At 41.1% G+C, this 20,617-nt stretch overlaps 1 protein-coding gene across 7 annotated transcripts in view; it reads left to right on the top strand.

Annotated features, from left to right (window-relative positions):
- The first annotated feature begins 4,543 nt into the window (after nt 1-4,543).
- LOC142463398 (multidrug resistance-associated protein 1-like) overlaps nt 4,544-20,617 on the top strand; it is a 57,341-nt gene continuing 41,267 nt past the window's right edge. For 2 of the 7 annotated variants that reach the window (XM_075566085.1, XM_075566079.1), the window contains exons 1-4: nt 4,615-5,336; nt 8,128-8,182; nt 13,537-13,713; nt 18,813-18,938. In XM_075566085.1, coding sequence (XP_075422200.1) covers nt 5,248-5,336; nt 8,128-8,182; nt 13,537-13,713; nt 18,813-18,938 — 447 coding nt within the window. In that variant the 5' untranslated portion in view covers nt 4,615-5,247. The other 5 variants (XM_075566084.1, XM_075566080.1, XM_075566081.1 and 2 more) reach the window with 5 other exon arrangements.

Below are 20,617 nucleotides of genomic sequence, written 5' to 3'. Positions count from 1 at the left end.
TGTGCATGTCCAGCTATGATTGCATGGAGGAGCAAGTACTTATACTGCCAGAAACCAGTTACCCGTTTCTTTGTGTGTTTTCAGTATGTTTGGGTTATTAACCCATTGTACACAGTTTTGTATTGCTATCATCTGTTCAGACAGCGTGACTGGTGATTTGGCTGAGATATACACCCATATACTGCAGAAGGGGACTACTGTACTGTATACATTTTGATAGAGATTTTGACACATGTATCAATAGTCATTTAGATACATTTTGTCGCTACTTTCTAGTATCAATTTTGTATCTCTGCAACACTGCAAAACACACACACACACACACACACACACACACACACACACACACACACACATACTTTGTGGCTACACTGTCTCCACACCGATCCTACACCCGCCACCAGGGATTTTATATCTACACAGTATATATTAGTTCACATTGGAGTATTGGATTTGTCTAGTTCAGGATTCTGGACCATATTGATGTCCCCACTCACCACCAGACATTGGGAAGGCAGAGTTTAATTTCCCCAAGTATTGCCTTGGTTGGCTATCATTGGGAGCATACAGATTGACCAATACAATATTAACTCCCCATAGGAGTCCATTGACTATTATACAGTATATCTACACTTTGGATCCATTTTGACATCCTGACCCTGGAACGGGATGCCTCTCCCCACCAGAACAGACACTCCTCTTTCCTAGCCTCCACATGAGGCATAGAAGCCTGCTGAAAATATTTTTTTAAAGGTATTTGTGCGTCTGCGGAATCAAAATGTGTTTCGTGCAGAAATAAAAATGTCTTCACGTAGTCTTTTAAACTCTGTTAATGCTTTGCCTCCTTTTACAATTCGAGTTGGGACCCTTAACATTCACAGATATTTTTATTGGGGTTTGAATACTGATGAATTATGGTTAGTGGTTTATGGATAATCTGTAAATTGTCCCTGCAGGGTTTCCGCTCAGATCCTGATTACTCCACTACTACATTCAAATGAGTTTGTGTATCTTAGACCTTAGGTAATGTGGTGGTATGGGGGGGGGGGGATTGGTGGGGGTTGGAATTTTGTCCGGGTCACAGGAAAAAGGGGGAGTGACGAGTGACGAGGGTAATCAAATCCTGTCTAAAGCACTCGTACCCATCCGACATACAGTAGGACCAGCGTTTTGGGCCATATGCCCTTTGGGCATCACTGGCCTCGGGCACCCTTAGCTTACCAAGTGCCAACCGGTTGGATTCTACAATTTGAACATTTCCTGAACCCCTTCAAGACCTCAAGGGACCCCCCCCGGGTTATTACTGGGGGGGCTCCAGGGCCTAGTTCCACCCAATCCCCTTCTTGTGTAGGCAGTCTGCAATTGATACATATCTAGATCACATAACTTAGTATTTTATAACATAATTAACCTTCCATAACGGATCAATATTGTCGACATAATCATAACGACATAAGGGGGAGGTGTGGGGGGGAGGGGGGCAAACGGGAGAAACAGGAAGCATTTAAATGAGGAATCGTATCTATCTGCTGTAATTAAATAAAACACCCAACGGTAAAGCGGCCCTCAGGAGTTGAAGATTGTTTTATATATATTATTGTTTATAGATCTTTTGTCACAGCTTTCGGCGCGGGTTTTGGTGCCGGTCATGCAGGAAGAGCCCAGGTAGTATATGGATACCAGATATAATGGCGCCCTCGTTGGGGCTGGCGGAACAAATACGTTTGTCCTTTTAAGGGCAGCAGTGGGAGTCACGAGCTACGGTGACGCCGTTGGGCTCTGTACTATGGTCGGGCTGCCTGGCAGGGGTTAAGGAAGAGTTTTGGTAAACAAGCTCTGGTTTAAAATGAAAAAATCTGTGGCCTTGTTTGTCCTCAAATACTGTGCCTGTCGTTCTTTGGTGGGGGGAAAGCGGGCACTTGGCTCACCATGGATCTTGAGGATTATGTCTCTAGCTTGGTTTGGATCTGAGAATCTGGGACCAAGTGATCTGTGCGCTCTGTCCATTCATAAGAGAGATTCAACCAGGCTAGAATTTAAGTAGAGGAACAGTCTCTTTAAATAGTCCTGTAGTTTTCCCGGGGTGATTGATTCAGGGACAGGTCTAACCTGCAGGTTTTGTCTCCTCTCCCTATTCAGTACTTGCCTGTAATTACAGCGATTCCTCCATTTTCTGCTCCGGGGTTGAAGTCCTTCAGATAGCTCCGCTATTTCAGATTTGAATTCTGCCGCAGCTCTCGAAAAATCATCCCGGATAGTCCCCTTAATGCCCCATGAAATCATTTGCAGGCCTTTCACGCTGATTGGTCTGCATTCCTCTCCCTCCATATCTACGTCTGTCTCCTCGTGCAGTGTTAGTGAGGTAACACCTCAATCTTGCGCTGCCTCAGTCACCACACTGCTCAGAAGCGTCCCTCGGGTGAAAAATCTGGAGGCCTCTTGAGTGGAGCCTCTTTTGGGGTCTGTGGTTGGCTAACAAATTACATCACTTAAAAATAAATATTATAATGGTATTTGTCTAATAGTGTCCTCATTTATGCGGTTTTATTAAGGATCTGTCTTCCCCCTCCTCCAGTCTCTCTCTCTCTCCCCCTTCCCACTCCCACAGTATCTTTCTCTCTCCACCAGTCTGTCTTAATTTCTCCCCCTCCCCCAGTCTCTCTTTCCACCTCCCCAATCTCTCTCTCTCCCCCTTCCCCCTCCTCCAGTCTCTCTCTCCCCCCTTCTTCAGTCTCTTTCTCTTTCCCCCTTCCACCAGTCTTTCTCTCTCCCCCTACCACCAGTCTCTCTCCCTCCCTTTCTCCCCCGACCTCTCACCCCCTCCCCTAGTGTCTCTCCCTCCCTTCCCCCAGTGTGTCTCTCTCCATACCCCTCCCCCAGTGTGTCTCTCTTTGTCCCCCTCCTCCAGTGTGTCTCTCTCTGTCCCCCTCCCGCAGTGTGTCTCTCCCCCCCTCCCCCCCAGACTCTCTCTTCCCCCACTCTCCTTCCCCCCAGTGTCTCTCCCCCTCCTCCCAAGTTTTTCTCCCCCCAGTTGGATAACAAACACACCCGCGATACCACCTATGGACGAAGGAGTTATTACGCTGCAGTCCCTGCTCCTCCTCTGCAAACCTGGGACAGTTACTTCAAACCCAGGACATCTAGTCACCCCATTAAAGCAGCAAAACATGTGGAATTGTATATATATGTTTTTTTATTAACTAAATCAGTTCTGTAGTATTAGATAATACTTATTGCATTTTTTTTAAAATTCAACTCAATGCCATTTTTAATGAGTTTTAAGCATCTTTTTCTATAGCTGGTTTTAAAGCTGCAGACCAAGCAATATCCTACATGTGGTATTAAAAAAATGATCAGTTCTGTACTATAAGAAAATACTTGTAGCATTTTTTTTAAACAACTCGACATTTTTTACATATTATAATGTAACAAGCATTTTTTGTTTTTATAGCAACCATTTACAAAGTCACACCCCCTTCCTCTTCAGAAACAGGCTCTGGCACACCCCCTTTTTTTTTTTTTTAGCCCTGCCCTCTCTCTAGCAGTGCACAAATTGTACCTAGTGACTCTCTGGTCACATGATGTTCCCCACAGAACTTTGCATCTTTGGTCCTTGTCTGCTGCACTGACAGCCATTTAGTGAAACCCTAAGCCGAATCTTTGCTGATCGATCACAGGAGAACGGATCGATCGGCATCTTAGCGAATTACTTATCATTGTGTGTATTGATGCACATATTAAAGGTAGAGGACGAGTCACGCACTCAGTAACATAGGTAATAGAGGTGGGGTACTTAACGGCCGGTGTGCTGGTCCTGGTTAGCTCCTGAAGTCCCAAAATGTTCCAGTACAATGAAGAAGCTGGCACACGGTCTTAATCAAAAGGAGGTTTAATATGCCATAAAGGTCTTTATGGCATATTAAACCTCCTTTTGATTAAGACCGTGTGCCAGCTTCTTCATTGTACTGCACATATTAAAGGGACACATTATTTTTTTTTAAATAGCAGCTTGGACTGCTGCTTTAACACACCTCCCCAGCAGTGCATGATCTTTGTAACACTGTCCTGTTTGTGATAATTTGTTGCCAATATTCCCAGCAGTTTGAGCTGTAAACTGTAACAATATATAATGTTGCCGTAGTAATATAAGGATACATTGTAGCTGCTGAGTACACTGACTGAAGCAGCCATTATGTTAGGCACACAATCAGGATTTTGACAGATTTATAACAGGAGCAGCAAACGATTGCCAGCTTAGGTAAGAATGTAGAATTATACATGGTCACACGCTTTACATATACAAAGGAAAAAAAGGGGAATGTAGTATTGCTGCTTTAAGTGCCCCAAGGGGATCAAGTGGGTTACAGTCTCTTGTGAAAATAGGAGGGTTGAACAAATATGTCCTTGGTGCTGAAGGGATACAATGTATTTGCAATGCTCTCCTAGACATTGCCCGAGCTGAGCTGCTGTTCATGGTGCCTTGGCAGGAGCCGCCAGCGCGGGGTTCTACGGAGGGCGGTTGGGATTTGAAGTTGTAGTGTCAGGTGGAGGGGGAGTTGGACAGCGGACTCAGAGCGGTATAGATTGACATGAATGTAAGGTGATGTCAATAAATAGTTCAAAGTACCACGTTTACCTCCTTATCTGGAGATTTGTAGAAGGAGTGGCTCAGTGAGTAAAGACACTGACTGGCATGGAGAGTGTGAAGCAGGGGAGCCTGGTTCAATGCCCGGTGTCGGCTCCTTGTGACCTTGGGCAAGTCACTTTATCTCCCTGTGCCTCAGGCACCAAAAACATTTGTGAGCTCCACGGGGCAGGGACCTGTGCCTGCAAAATGTCTCTGTAAAGCGCTACGTAAAACTAGCAGCGCTATACAAGAACATGCTATTATAATTATTTATTATTATTTGTGGAACCTGTGATGGTGGATCCTACATATATGCCTGCCCTCCAAGAATGCCAGGACTGCAGCCAGTAACAGTGTCACTACCAATAAAGCAAACACCTGACGCACAAACAGATGCTAAATGCACTGAGCGGGTATATGGGATGTTGACATTAAATATAGCTGCCTTTGCTGCAGCTGTAGGAGGTAGCTTTGCTGTATAGTGTGGCTTCTGTTACAAGATAAGGGATTGGCTGCTCCCCTTATGTACAGTATGTGACTTTTCCTCCTGCTGAAGCAGTTCCCTCCTCTTGACTTTCTCTGCTTGTTGCCTATTGCTGGCTTTTATCTTCTGAAGCACCATGTGTTTGAGCTGTCACACTCATCAGCTGCACAGAAACCCTATCTGGGGCATGCAGTGGGCTGACATTCAAAGGACAGTAGAGACACGGTAGGGAGGATCAGCGCCTTGACGAGCACACTATACCTGAAAAGCAAGTACCGTACCTGCTTTCCATGATACATAACCAATGTAAGTCAGCCGTCCCTGTTATGTCCATACCTGCCGGTGTGTGAAAGGAGAGATCATCTCTAATACTTCCACTCACTGCTTGAAATGTGGCAAATTATAGTTATTTATAAAAATGTTTTACCAGGAAGTAATACTTGAAAGCGAGAGGTAACTCTCAATGTATGTCCTGGATAATAGATACATGGTTACAAATACACGGTTACATTAGGTAAACAAGGTTATATATTTATATACAAATGCATTGCATGAACAGTTAGAGATAATATATATTATAGGCGTATGTAACAGTTACAGACCAGATTAAAATGTGAGACAGCTTTAGTTTTGAAAGAACTTAGACTGGTGGTGGATGTGAGAGTCTCCGGTAGACTGTTCCAGTTTTGGGGTGCACGGTAAGAGAAGGAGGAGCGGCCGGATACTTTGTTGAGCCTTGGGACATTGAAAAGTCTTTTGGAGTCTGATCTCAGGTGATAAGTGCTGCAAGTGGTAGGGGTGAGGAGCTTGTTCAGATAGACGGGTAGTTTGCCCAGAAAGTATTTGAAGGCAAGACAGGAGAGATTAACTTTGCGCCTAGACACAAGTGATGACCAATCTAGTTCTTTGAGCATTTTGCAGTGATGTGTGTTGTAGTTGCATTGGAGAACAAAACGGCATATTGAATTGTAGAGGGTGTCCAGTTTGCCAAGATGAGTTTGGGGTGCCGCCGTATACTATGTCCCCATAGTTTATAATTGGTACTAGCATCTTCTGTGCGATGTGCTTTCTGACCAGCGTGCTTAAAGCTGCCACTATATATAAAAAAAAAAAAAAAAAAACATTTCCATTCAATATGTGCATCAATACAATCTGCACACTGACAAGGGATTAGCTAAATTGCTGATTGATCCGTCCTCCTGTAATCAATCACTGAAGATTCGGCTCCGGGGTTCTTTAAATCACTGTTAGAGCTGCAGAAGATTACCCAAGATGCAAAGTTCTGTGTGGAAGATCATGTGACCATTCAGGCACTAGATGAGAGAGAGACTGAGGGGGTTATGCACAAAGCAGTGCTAAGTGTTTTTAAGTGAGATAAATGCCTTTTTTTCTCTAATATTGTGTGCAACGCAATTGACAAAGCAGTGATAATCCTGCAGTATCGCGCTTAAAAGGCTTTTCATCATCAAAACACAGTCATTGCTAAAAAAATTGCGCCATAAATTGCGCCAAAAAGCACTTCTCACTTAAAAACACTTATCACTGCTTTGTGCATAACCCCCTGAGAGAGAGACTGAGACTGGGACTCAAGAGCCAGAGCCTGTCTCAAAAGAGGAAGGGGATGTGACTTTGTAAATGGTTGCTATACAAACAAAAATACCTGTTACATTATAATACATTAAAAATGTATTTAACATTTTTTAAATGCTACAAGTATTTTTTCATAGTACAGAACTGATTTATTTAAAAAACAACAAAAAAACACATACACGTAGGATATTGCTTGAACTGCAGCTTTAAGAAGTATTTGTTCCTATAAAGTACACCTAGTTTGGTTTTTGATTAGATTAGATTTTGATTAGAAATGTAGCCTTTGTTCCCAAATACCATTGTTACAGTCTTGTCAGCCCGTAGGCACTTAGCTTTTGCGGCTGTCTCCCCCCTTCTTCTGAACCACAGCGTCAAATGTCGCCATGCAATTGACACTGCATCGCGTTGCTATGGTAATACAAAGTCATGATGTCATTTGATGCAGCAGCATTGCGTTGCCATGGCAATGAGACGCCATGTTATGTCACGTTGGAGACATCCGTGGCGTCATTTGACCCTGCGGTTCAGAAGGAGGAGGGTGGCAGGTAAGGAGGTGGCCACAACATCTAAGTGACTTCCCATAAGGCCCGATAGGCCCGAGAGCGCGGCAAAAGTATGTGGGGCGGACATTTTTGCCGGCTTAATAGGAAATCCGCCACTGCTGGTCAGTGGTTAAGAATAGTTTGTTTTGGTAAATCCAGTTTTCAAGTCTCAAAAAGTCAGATTGAAGTACGTGTTCAAGGTCGGAGAGGTTAGGGCTGTGGGCATAAAAGATTGTGTCATCCACATACATGTGTATTGAAGCTCCCTTACAAGATGTAGGTAGATCGTTGATGAAGACTGAAAAGGGTAGGGGCCCCAGAACAGAGCCTTTATCAGTAATGATAAAGAACACTTATTAGAAGATGTCCCAAACATGCCTTACCCCATAATTACAGTGTTCCTGCAGTAGCCATGGATTCTGGGTAATGACATGCAAATGCGCATTTGTAGGGACAGATTAATCAAGTGCCGGTACGGGCTTGCACGACCGATCCCAGGTCAACTAATAAATATGGACTTGAATGGGAGTTGGCGGTGATTGGGTGCTTGATACATCTGCTTCATACTGTTGTGGATCACGTTTTGCTTTGGACTGACATTAACGTGCATGTGAGTGTAACAGTTCTCAGTTTCCTAAAGCAGAGAAGAAAGAGGAAACCCTGCAAATGGGTGTGAACAATAGGAGGAAGATCTGGGAATATAATTGCAGCTGTAAGAAGGAATCGCTCAATGCTGCAGGCACTGTGCCTGAATAGCAGCGTGTCCGAGACTTTATAAGTCAGCAACTATACTAAGAAATATTAACAGGACGGGGCAGACCTGGCTTATCAGATAACCTGTTCACCATTCTCTTTCCGCATGGCTTGTCTATAAACTGACCCAGACTCTCCGCCAGTATGAGGTGGCTCTGCAAACTGAACGGATCGGAGACATTTTGGGTAAGAGCTTTAATAAATGTGATTTCATTTTGACAGCAGGGTCCTGTTTATTATATCCAGCGTGCAGTGTTCATGTGGACGCACTGTAGCGGCGTTTTAGAAAACTAGATTTTCTTTTTGTTCGGGCTATGGCGATGTTTTATTGGATCAGCGTAAAAATTCTTATGTGAAGTGAAATCTGAATCTAAGATATATAGATTGAGAGCGATATAATGTGTTTCTTTATTGTTAATTTTTCCCCCTAAAATAACAGGGCGATTCACAATGAAAAGCAAATGTAGTTTGTTAAAGGAAAAAAATAAGCTTGTACATTTAGTAGATGGCTCTAAGGCTGCGGCCACGCTGCCGCTGAGCGCGCTCATGCTTGAGAGCGCTGATGTCACCAACTCCCCAAGCATGAGCGCAGGGTGTCCTGCATAATTTTCACAAGCGTGATCAGGTAGGGGGCGGGGGCGTGGATTGGGGATATTGCTGTGTGTGTGTCTGTGTGCTGTGTGCTGTGTGCATTGACTGCTGCTGGACGCGCTTCAAAATAAATTTTCTTTGTCTCCCCAAGCGCCGAGCTTGGGAGAGAGTTCGTGCCGTGGACGAGCGCGCGCTGCGTGGTCGTGCAGATTCACATTCATTGAAGTAAATGCACCAAGTGCGCTCAGCGGCAGGGTGGACGCAGCCTAACCCAGGGGGGGGCTCAACTGCAGTCCTCAAGACCCCCCAACCAGTCAGGGTTTCAGGTTTCAGGGTTTCAGGTTTTTTGGCTCATTCAAAGACTGAGCATCTGATAAAGCCACCTGTGCTGAAGCAGGGACCGAATGAGCCACCTGAGCTGAAGCAGAGATATCCTGAAAACCTGACCTGTTGCTGGGGTCTTGAGGATTGGCGTTCATTGTGCAGGGCTGGCCCTGTTAATATCGTAACTTTGAATACATTCATTGGCTTTTGACACCATGACAGTGTATAAAATACAGTAGCTGATTAAAGATTATAAGGGACTTTTCGTGCAATCGGCCAACCCACCTGGTACAATATTGAATCAGGCCCAAAGTCCAATGTAGAACCGCATTGAAGTGATGGCAATGGTATTTTTACTAGGTTGCAACTAGGCGATTGCTGTCATTGGCGCCTCTTTAAATTAGATTGTGAGTCTGAGCAGCTGCAGTTGAGTTCCTGGAAAAATCAGACTATAACTGTTAAGGATATGTGTCCAACTGTGAATGTTTTCATAGTATTTCTGGTAAGTATTATTGTTAGGTCCAGGAAGCAGTGTCTGGCCAATAACGTCCCCATGAGAGAAAAGGCATTGTTACCATGCTCCATTACACTTCTTTCCATTAATGCCTTTTAATACTGTACATTCTATTTACCTGTATTTCATCTCTATTAAAGGGGTCCAGAAGCATATATGATGAAACATTGAAACAATACCTCACAGACCCTTATATGTATGTGTGTGTGTATATATATATATATATATATGTATGTATGTGCGTACGTATATACTGTGTGTATATGCGTTTACATAAGTGTGTGTGAGTGTACGTATTGTACGTGAGTGATTGCGTGTCTGTATATATATATATATATATATATATATATATATATATATATATATATATATATATATATATATATATATATTAGAAAAAGAAAAGAGAAAAAGCACCCGATCCTTGTGTAAAATCAGATGAACATTTTAATAAATCATGGACAAGACAAATGCACACTTACAATTTGTCTGATAAAAACAAGCATTTTATGGGACCTGCCCATGCTCCAAACGAAGACTCCACAGTCACCTCCGCTCTGCAATCTCACGATTAATTCGTATTCCAGTACTTGAGAACGCCGTTTTCTCCAGGGTGTATATCAACCATCCGTCAGGAGCTTCTCAGCAGCGTGCGTCCGCCATTGCTCCCACGCATGTGGTACTGGATACCGGAAGGACTTTGCCTGTGTTTCCTTGGTCTCTCTCTGGTGCTGAAGGCAGGTCAGCCACCGTAGTTACAATGTAAACTGTCCCTACGCGTTTCTTCCGCCTTTGCGGATTTCATCAGGGGATGGACACCAAAGGGGCTGTCTGATGTTAAATAGTCCCTCATGTCAATAAACATTATATGACTCACAGGTGTGTTCAATTCAATAGGTGTCATTAAATCAAATTGATATCTGGTGCAATGTAATTGAGAACTATAATATATTTAAACTTAACAGAATTTGGAACGTTAGTGCATTTAATAACAGCAAACGAGGATACTGCTGCTGATGGAGTAGTTAGACAATTTATATGCAAATTACATACTAACATGAACAGGATATGAAATTCAAATAAAACTTATTCCAACGTTTGTGTAATACTAAAAAAAGAAAAATATAAAGAATATATACAAAATATAATTAGATTAAATAATAATAATAAATAAATAATGATAATATTATTATTCAAAATGAATGACATCTAACATATGCCAGTCTTTTTTGGAACGTGAACAAATTCATTATCACGTAATATACACATACCCTACCTATAACTAATAATATGAATATAATGTCTTTAATTGTATACATCACATATATATATAATAAATCTAAATACCGTACTAGTACCGTACTATCTAAAAAGCAATAAATTGTGCATTATATAATAATTAATAAGAAAATATATACATACTTGAGCTTGAAAAAGAGAGAAACATTTAATGTATCTCTCCATATGTAAACTGGAAAGAAGAGATGAAACAGTGGTTAATGATTGCAAGAGACAAGCCAAAACTTCTATGTGGCTATAGGCTTGTATATCAAATATAACCCAATTTTGGGTATTTGGAGTCCTGATTGATCAAATTACAATTGTTCCTAAATGATTTTTTCTATATCATTATAGAGAGATGATCCCTATAGATATAATTGGTCAGCACTGTATCACAAACACACAATATTTATCTTTGACACAATCACATTCCTTTATTATTTTTAATAATCACATTTAGAATTTAAGTTCACTTATTAATGTATATACTTTGTTTACACAAGACACAATATAAAACACTAAATTCATTTTTAATATTCAAATAATAGTTAGTCCAATTCACTTGGATTGCTGCCTCTTGGCTTGTTAGTATTTCTTTTTCTTAAGCAAAATAGAGCTTCGCTTCTCTCCCCTATTACTCAACGTATATTAGTTAAACATAGATATTTATAAATACATATTCATTTCTTATACAGTACAGTTATTATACTTAGAATCAGCACCAATATTAGTCGTCACATTGATATATTTAAACAATATTATTAGGATGGTTATAATTCAGGTCCCTTTTACCCTTATGCTAGATTAATTCTTGCCCCCAATTATATCTATAGGGATCATCTCTCTATAATGATATAGAAAAAATCATTTAGGAACAATTGTAATTTGATCAATCAGGACTCCAAATACCCAAAATTGGGTTATATTTGATATACAAGCCTATAGCCACATAGAAGTTTTGGCTTGTCTCTTGCAATCATTAACCACTGTTTCATCTCTTCTTTAAAGTTTACATATGGAGAGATACATTAAATGTTTCTCTCTTTTTCAAGCTCAAGTATGTATATATTTTCTTATTAATTATTATATAATGCACAATTTATTGCTTTTTAGATACTAGTACGGTATTTAGATTTATTATATATATATGTGATGTATACAATTAAAGACATTATATTCATATTATTAGTTATAGGTAGGGTATGTGTATATTACGTGATAATGAATTTGTTCACGTTCCAAAAAAGACTGGCATATGTTAGATGTCATTCATTTTGAATAATAATATTATCATTATTTATTTATTATTATTATTTAATCTAATTATATTTTGTATATATTCTTTATATTTTTCTTTTTTTAGTATTACACAAACGTTGGAATAAGTTTTATTTGAATTTCATATCCTGTTCATGTTAGTATGTAATTTGCATATAAATTGTCTGACTACTCCATCAGCAGCAGTATCCTCGTTTGCTGTTATTAAATGCACTAACGTTCCAAATTCTGTTAAGTTTAAATATATTATAGTTCTCAATTACATTGCACCAGATATCAATTTGATTTAATGACACCTATTGAATTGAACACACCTGTGAGTCATATAATGTTTATTGACATGAGGGACTATTTAACATCAGACAGCCCCTTTGGTGTCCATCCCCTGATGAAATCCGCAAAGGCGGAAGAAACGCGTAGGGACAGTTTACATTGTAACTACGGTGGCTGACCTGCCTTCAGCACCAGAGAGAGACCAAGGAAACACAGGCAAAGTCCTTCCGGTATCCAGTACCACATGCGTGGGAGCAATGGCGGACGCACGCTGCTGAGAAGCTCCTGACGGATGGTTGATATACACCCTGGAGAAAACGGCGTTCTCAAATACTGGAATACGAATTAATCGTGAGATTGCAGAGCGGAGGTGACTGTGGAGTCTTCGTTTGGTGCATGGGCAGGTCCCATAAAATGCTTGTTTTTATCAGACAAATTGTAAGTGTGCATTTGTCTTGTCCATGATTTATTAAAATGTTCATCTGATTTTACACAAGGATCGGGCGCTTTTTCTCTTTTCTTTTTCTAATAGGTACTATGGGAACTTGGTGAGCCCAAGAAGAAGCAGCCTGGACCTTTGTTTTATTCATTCATGGACTTCATTTGGACTTAAGTATTTTTTATAGTTCATTTTTTGTATTTTTATGCTACATTTTTTATTTATATTCAACAGATTATTACTATAAGTTTTTTCACATTGTTGCACATTTTTTACAATTTTTTTTTTTTTTGTTTGGTTTATGTATGTTTTATCATTATTTTACATTTTATCTTGTATAGGCAAGCACTAGTTGGTTCATGTAAACATCTTATTCAATATTGGTATTTGGTGCAACATTTTGGCACACGTCACCAGGGGGGCAGCAATTTGGGTGTGCTGAAAAAGGTGCGCTGTCTTTAAAACTGTTCATATATATATATATATATATATATATATATATATATATATATATATATACACACAGTGGTCGACAAATCACCAAAAAATCTACTCGCCGAACAAAATAATCTACTCGCCACTTAGCACACGTGTGCTGCTTGAGCCAATAGGAGCTCGCCACGATGTTAAATCCACTCACCCGGGGCGTGCAAATGTATAGGTTTGTCGAACAATATATATATATATATATATATATATATATATATATATATATATATATATACACACACACACACACATACACACATTTTTACATTTTAATTTCTGCTGTAATTCTTTTTTGTTTTAGACAAATACTTATAGAAACTGATTTTTTTTTTTTAAATGATTTGTTGGCAGGATATAAATCAGACTTGGCATACGGATAATCCAGATTTCTCCGAGTGCTTTCACAACTCCGTCCTGAACTGGATCCCTTGTATCTATCTTTTCGCTGTCTTCCCATTTTACATTCTCTACCTCCGGCATCATGGGAGAGGTTATATCAGAATGTCGTACCTCAATAAAGCAAAAACAGTAAGTTCCCTTTGTATCCCATAGTCTGTTGAAGAATTGAAAGTATTTATTTTCTTGAAAGTTTCTTTTTTTTTGCGAACACATTAATGTCACAATAATTAAAAGTTACTCAATGATCCATGTCACTGCAAAACATGTTCATGAGTTACACGCAACGACTTGTTTTGTTAGATGCTTTAATGGCAGAGATGGGCGAAATGTTTTTGCGGATTTCGATCCGCCTCGGATCGCACAGTGGCTTTGGCCTGCGGATTTCCGGGAATCTGTCTCAAAAAGGGCGATCCGTCTTTTTCCAGATTTTTTTTACCCACGACAATCCAATCCAAGGATTCAGCAATCCGGGCTCGCGGATTGTTAAAATCCACCAGCAGATAGTTGAATACGCGGATTGGATTTTTAAAATCCACCAGCGGATTGTCGCCAATGGCAATTTTGGATTAATCCGATCGAAACTGTGACAAACCGTCGATGGATTTTATACCGCGGAACGGATTTTGAATGGAACGCTCAGGAAATTCCACAACACGGATTTTGAGAGTTCTGCCCCACTTTATTTAACGGGCATTAACATTAAGACAGCAGCAATATAAACATGCAACTAAAATGTTGTGGTTTTTTTTTTTGGTGAACCAGAAATGAGAGGTATAAAAGGAGGTAGTGTCCTTGGGCTCACCAAAAAGTTAAACAGATGACCCCAATGTCCTATAATCAGATAACTGCAGTGCTTTATAATCCTCTACATTTGCCAGCAGAGGAACTTCTACAGCCGGGTCTTCCACTAGTTCTCCATAGGGACGAGGTTAAAAAACACGTATTGGTGGAAGGGCCACAAACTTATTGTCATGTGTTTTTAGATACATTTAAATGATTGTATTCCAACATTTTACAAGCATTAATAACCTATGACATTACCCCAATTTACAAGTGGGGTTTCAGTATGAAAAACGGCGCTTGTCTGCCTTAGCATCTAGAAAGAAATTAGTAGGAGTAGCGAGTTCCCGGGCCGCATTAATCGGAATGGGACGAGTGGACGCGACTGTTTTTTCCGCAGCTCTTTAGCTGTTGGCTGTTCCGGTCCCAAGGTGGGTAATTAGCGTTGAGGTAAGGTGTTTTTAGGGTAGGGGACCGGGGTACGGTTTTTAGGAAAAGGATAAGGCTAGGGGCTTACCTTGGCGGTGAAATATCCCTGCTGTGAGGTGAGTGGCCGGGAAATGACCGTGACCAAAAGTTGTAGACCGCACATTACAGCCCTCCACAGGTCGCCAGATGAAGAGCCCTGTTGTACAGTGTGGGAGGATTCTGTTGTTACTCAGGGTCAAAGGAGAGAGAGAACATAAGAAAATCACATTTTCAGACATGGCAGAGGCCTGCGGAACTTTGGCTTAAAGTAAATTTTCCTCTAAAAAGGGGAGGCTGTTGAAGGCTGGGTGTGTATAGAAACACACTGGCCCATGGGAAATATTTGTTTTTTGATGGGTAAGTCACTTGTAAAATCCCCCCACTCAAAAAATGCACTATAAAAGATACCTGCAAGGACAAAAGGATGATCCTGTTCCCAGCACAGAAGGTACAAAACATATTTACTTTATCCAATAAAAATGTCACCCGCACTTTCCCTTGCCCCTTTGTAATTATTTGTACTCACAACATGTTTTATTGTATTGAAAGCGTGTGTGTTTCCCGGTTTATTTCTGAAGGCCTTTAAGCAGCATTGCCACTAAATTGGATACGTCGGTATTACTATATGTGATCACCTGAACAGCGGTACTCCAATCTTTGATGTTCTCTGGGGATCAAATGTAAAACCACGAACATTTTTCCGCGTAGAACATCAAGCTACAGATATTAAATACCATTCACCCCAAGCACCCTTCGGAGATATGCTGATCCTTACCGCTGATAAGTATGGCTGGTAGATAGAGTGCTGTGTGTCTCCCACGGAGTAAAGTTTTCCGAGACTGACCCATCAACAGTATAATTAATTTACTTTTCCACTTAGAAATGTTAAAAAAATAAATACATAAATAAACTCCTTCCTCGAGCTAATATACCCGTTACAGATGCTCCTACTAATAAAGTGCAGGGACTTTTCTCTTATTAATAAGATTTTTAGACTTCGGAAGAGGAAACAGCATAGAATCAGATTGACAGACTATAGGCTGATAAAGACAGGGGAACTTCCCTAATGTGGGAGATTAGTCTGGCCTGTTTAATTTAATTAGTAGGAAGTGAGAGGACATCCAGGTGGAAATGGCAGAAAGGCAAGTGGAGAAATAGATTTGGATGTCGTCTGCCAAAAAAATAGGCGTTGAATCCGTGGGAGTAATAATTATTCCCTGGTGTGCATCTCCCTCTGCAACTAAGCCTGTATATAGGCCGAGCAAGGGTGTCTGGCTAGTTTGTTCCTGTGATCTTGAGCAAGTTACTTTAGCCACTTTATCCAGTCGCTAGACCTGGGGTGGGGAACGCCAGTCCCCCAGAGCCACCTGTGCTGAAGCAGGGATATCCTGACAACCTGAGCTGTTGGTGGCCCGTGAGAATGGAGGTACTGTCCTCCGATTGGCCGTCCTCTCCTCCAGTCAGGGACAGCACACACACTCACGAGTGCTCCTGACTGCGCATGGCAACCGCCCGCGAGCCGCCCTCCAATGCATCACAGGCACACGTCCAGGGGCACACGCCGCCCTTGTGCTTTCTGCCGCTGTCTCTGCCGCCCTCGCGCTTGCCTCCGCTGCCCTCGTGCTTGCCTCCGCTGCCTCTGCCGTCCTCATGCTTGCCACTGCTGACTCCGCCGCCCTTGCACTTGCCGCCGCAGCCCACAACATGGAAATACCGGACACCAATTTTATACCGGACAGGCATCGGAATTACCAGCCTGTCTGGGTGAAAACCTGCTCTAGACCGAGGGTCATTTCTTTGGGCAGAGATCTGTGCGTGCAAAATTCTCTGTAGAATGTAGCTGTATGTTCTTTTATTTTTAGGTCGCTGTTGCGTGATCTTTGTATGGTACGCTTCTCCAACATGTTGTAGTCATTAAGAACAATAGAAATCTAAGTGACAAAGACACTTAGAACAGAAGCTTCCTGAAGCTGGTACAGTAATTGAAGTTCCAGGAATTTTTCTTTTTTGTTTTTTTTTGTCCTCTGGGACATGAAGGGAATTCTCGTACTGTTGCATGTTTGGAAAGTAGAAATGTAAATAAAAAGGAAGTTTGGAATACTAAGATTTTCTCGAACAGTGTTTACTGTTCTTAAAGCGATTGTGTATTTCGTTCAGACTCCCGTTCCTGCACTAATGATTCAAGTTTGTTCCCCTTTGTACAGAGCTATTGTATCCACCTATAGTATGTAGTTCATAAATAAACCCCTTGCAGATTAGAACTGTAATGTATAGGGCAGAAGAAAGGGGGTATTTTAATCAATCTGGCACTCAAGGGGTTAACGTTGGTTACAAATTGCCTTACAAATACAACAATAGTCTGTCAAGCCGGAGCTGTGTTCTGTAGGACTGAGGTTGTCATGTCAACATCTGTTTTGCCAAAGATGGGACTAAAATAGGGCTTCCCTGACACTAGAATAAACAACACCCTTTTAAAGACCTTCTTTGGGGGGTTCAGGGGGCGTGACTAAGATGGTATTTCAAAAAGAGTAAATATTAAGATACAGTATCGTGGGCCTATTCTGAAGAATAACAAACAGATATTCGCAACAGTTACAGTGAGACAGATGCAATAAGGCCAAACCCTTCATGTTTAGGAGGTGGCATGGAACAGATACCTCTATTTGTCACTCAAACTCCAAAGCAAGCTGGTCAAAATTAGTCTTGTTATATTCGGCAAACTCGCCTGAACCTGCTGATATGAATCAGGTTATTCCAAGAATTATAGGAACAAAGTTATATCACATATACAGGTCATGTGCTCGCAGGTGTGCTGTACATGACAAGAACAATATAATTATAATTGTTTGTTCTTGTATAGCGCTGCTAGTTTTACGTAGCGCTTTACAGAGACATTTTGCAGACTCAGTACCTGCCCCGTAGAGCTTACAATCTATGTTTTTTTGGTGTCTGAGGCACAGGGAGATAAAGTGATTTGCCCAAGGTCACAAGGAGCCGACACCGGGAAACTCTGTGCCGGTGTCTTTACTCGCTGAGCTTCTCCTTCTCTACAATATAATGTGTAGTACATAAGATAGGATTCAAGAACCAAAGCTACAATCCCCCTCATTTCCAACTCAAAGCCCAGTTTGTTTTACAATGTGACTTACCCTAAATCAAGTTCTTACATTTCCCCCGGTCTAGTTTCCATGCAAGTAAATGCCACCTGGGAACTTCCGATTGACCCTGTTGCAACGCACATACCTCCTACTCTTCCAAAGGACCTCTCCCAGTGGGAGCTTGTTTCCATGTCCCTACCCAGAATCCTTGTCTAAACCTTAACCCACTGTATGTGACATTTAGGTGAATAAGGCAGGTTTTGGGAACCTGCGGCAGACATGCAGATACTGTTGTGTATATCTTGGCAGTAGTTTGTGCGGTAGAGGGTTTTTGCTATATTTTAGCCTTCAAGACAAAATGGGGAGGGGTGAGGAAGAAGATCATCTGTGCGGCCAACACAAAATGCACTATAAAAGGGTTAAAGTGACAGTAATCCCCCCAAATCTTTGTCAAAACTATGCTATATTTATGACAGGAACAGTGAAGACAGGGACAACATTTCCGGACCTTTTATCAGGTATATTGTAGACACCATAAACTCCAGTAAATGTGTCTGGTTTGTAGCCAAAATGGTCCAGTAATTCTTCCATCCATTCACTGGCAGTGTAAGAAGTAATAATTGTACTGCACTTTATATTCCTAAAATGTGTGACTGTGCTATTAACCTTTTTTATTGCTTATTTTATTTCTCAGGCATGTCATTTGGAATCCTTATTTAATTGTCGGTGTATCGATGCGTTATTATCTTTTATCTGATGTGGCAGTAAAGAAATGAATATCGTTTAATAGAATAAGTGACTTTACGATCTTCTTCTTACTAGCTTATGTATGTTTTTCTTAGTCAGGGATGTAAATTGGTAACTTCAGTTTTTCTGTCCCAGTGTCTTGCCACTTTGCTGGTTTCCATCTGCTACGCAGAACTATTGTACACCATCTGGAACATGACTCACAATATTCCACAAGCCCCAGTTCTCCTGATCAGCCCACTGATACTTGGATCCACCATGGTAAGTAATACATATCTGAGACATAACTTTACAGTGCAATAAAGTACATCATAAAGTGTCTAGCTGAGGATTTGTAAATGTAAATGTGTGTGCTCTGTATGTACAGTATATATATATAATAAGCATTGGCAAGGGTGTGCGACAAGGGTGGCACAATGTCACAAAAGCTTTGCACAGCAGACTGCAAGAATTATTCATTGAATTGGGGGAAAAAATGAATCAAAACCAATGTTGAATATTTGAGTCCCCTATGATTTGTGGACAACATTGTTATTTTTGCCACAAGTCTGGAAGACCTCCAGCAACAAATCGGAGAACTTGCCGAAGCAAGTAAGAAGGTGGGCCTCCACACGAATCTCTGCAAGACCAAATGGATGTTCAACATGTGTCAACTCTAGAAAGATTGAAATAAATGGAATAGAATGAGAAGACAAATATATATATATATATATATCAATGGATGGGGATCTTTCAAATGAAATCTGTATGAGAATGAAGATGTATTAGAGTGCATTTGGAAGAAACAAAGACAATTTTGCACTGGGACTCTTCCACTGTGCTTCAAGAGGAACATGTTTGACTGCTGTATTTGGCCTGTGCTCACTTATTGATGTTGAAACTTGAACCCTAAATGCAGAGATAATTTAGAAGCTTCAGACAACGCAAAGAAGTATGGAGAGATGTATGCTGGGTATTACCCAAGAGACCGGAAAAAGAATGTATGGGTTAGAAAGCGAAAAAAAGTCTGTGGATGCATCACTAGTATGACGAAACTAATATAATGGTGGGCCAGACATAACGCTAGAAGAAATGATCATTGTTGGACAAAGATGGCACTCGTCTGGATTCCATGAGCTATCAAAAAACTAAGACCATGACAGCAAAGTAAGATTGGAGCTTGAAATCAGATTTGTTTTTCTTTTTCTATTGACTTAAAGTTTGTCAAACTGGTTGTACTGTTATCTTGAAGTAGTCTGATTGGCAGTTATGGCTAAATGCCATGCTAAATTCCATCATGTTGTCAAAAGCCGCTGTTAACCCTGTTCGATTCCATGTAGCCAAGAAATCAGTTAGAACAGTGGACACCAAACAAGTCCCTGGCTGAAGATTTTTCAATCTAAGCTCTGTTACTTGAGGTACAGGCCCCTGGCTCTGGGCCTGGCCAGCTGAGTCAGGAAGTTGGAACCAACTTCCACAAAAGTTCCCTCCTATGCATGAGTGGGAGAGTCCAGGTGGATTCTGGGGCTTATTAGAGTGTAGGAACAGAATGTAAATGTAACATTCTTAAGAAGATGATCCTTTCCAAGCCACACTGAAGATTGTGAAGGGGGAATTGATCCATAGGCTAATAATTGGAGATGCCATTAGCCCTGATAAACTCTACCTGAGAACTCCCAGGACATGTATAAGATGCAACAGTATTTTCTTAAGCCCTTCACATGTGAATATAACAATTCCCCTTTTGCTTGATTGCTGAGAGAGAAAAACTCACTTGTTTGCTGGTGTGTTTCTCTGCTGGTGCTGATGGAGGATTGGGATCATTCGGTGTGCGGTCCGCTGAAGTAGCACAAGAGTAGGTAGGTAGAGTTGCGTCGTACCCCCAAAACAAAAACAAGGTAGAGAGGACAGCTCAAAAAAAATGTTTATTAGATCATAAAAAAGGCAAAACGGGCAAACAT

This window comes from Ascaphus truei, chromosome 11 (assembly GCF_040206685.1).
Source record: "Ascaphus truei isolate aAscTru1 chromosome 11, aAscTru1.hap1, whole genome shotgun sequence".
Taxonomy (NCBI): domain Eukaryota; kingdom Metazoa; phylum Chordata; class Amphibia; order Anura; family Ascaphidae; genus Ascaphus; species Ascaphus truei.
The sequence above is the reverse complement of the archived record's forward strand: the minus strand, read 5'-3'. Positions and strand labels throughout refer to the sequence as shown.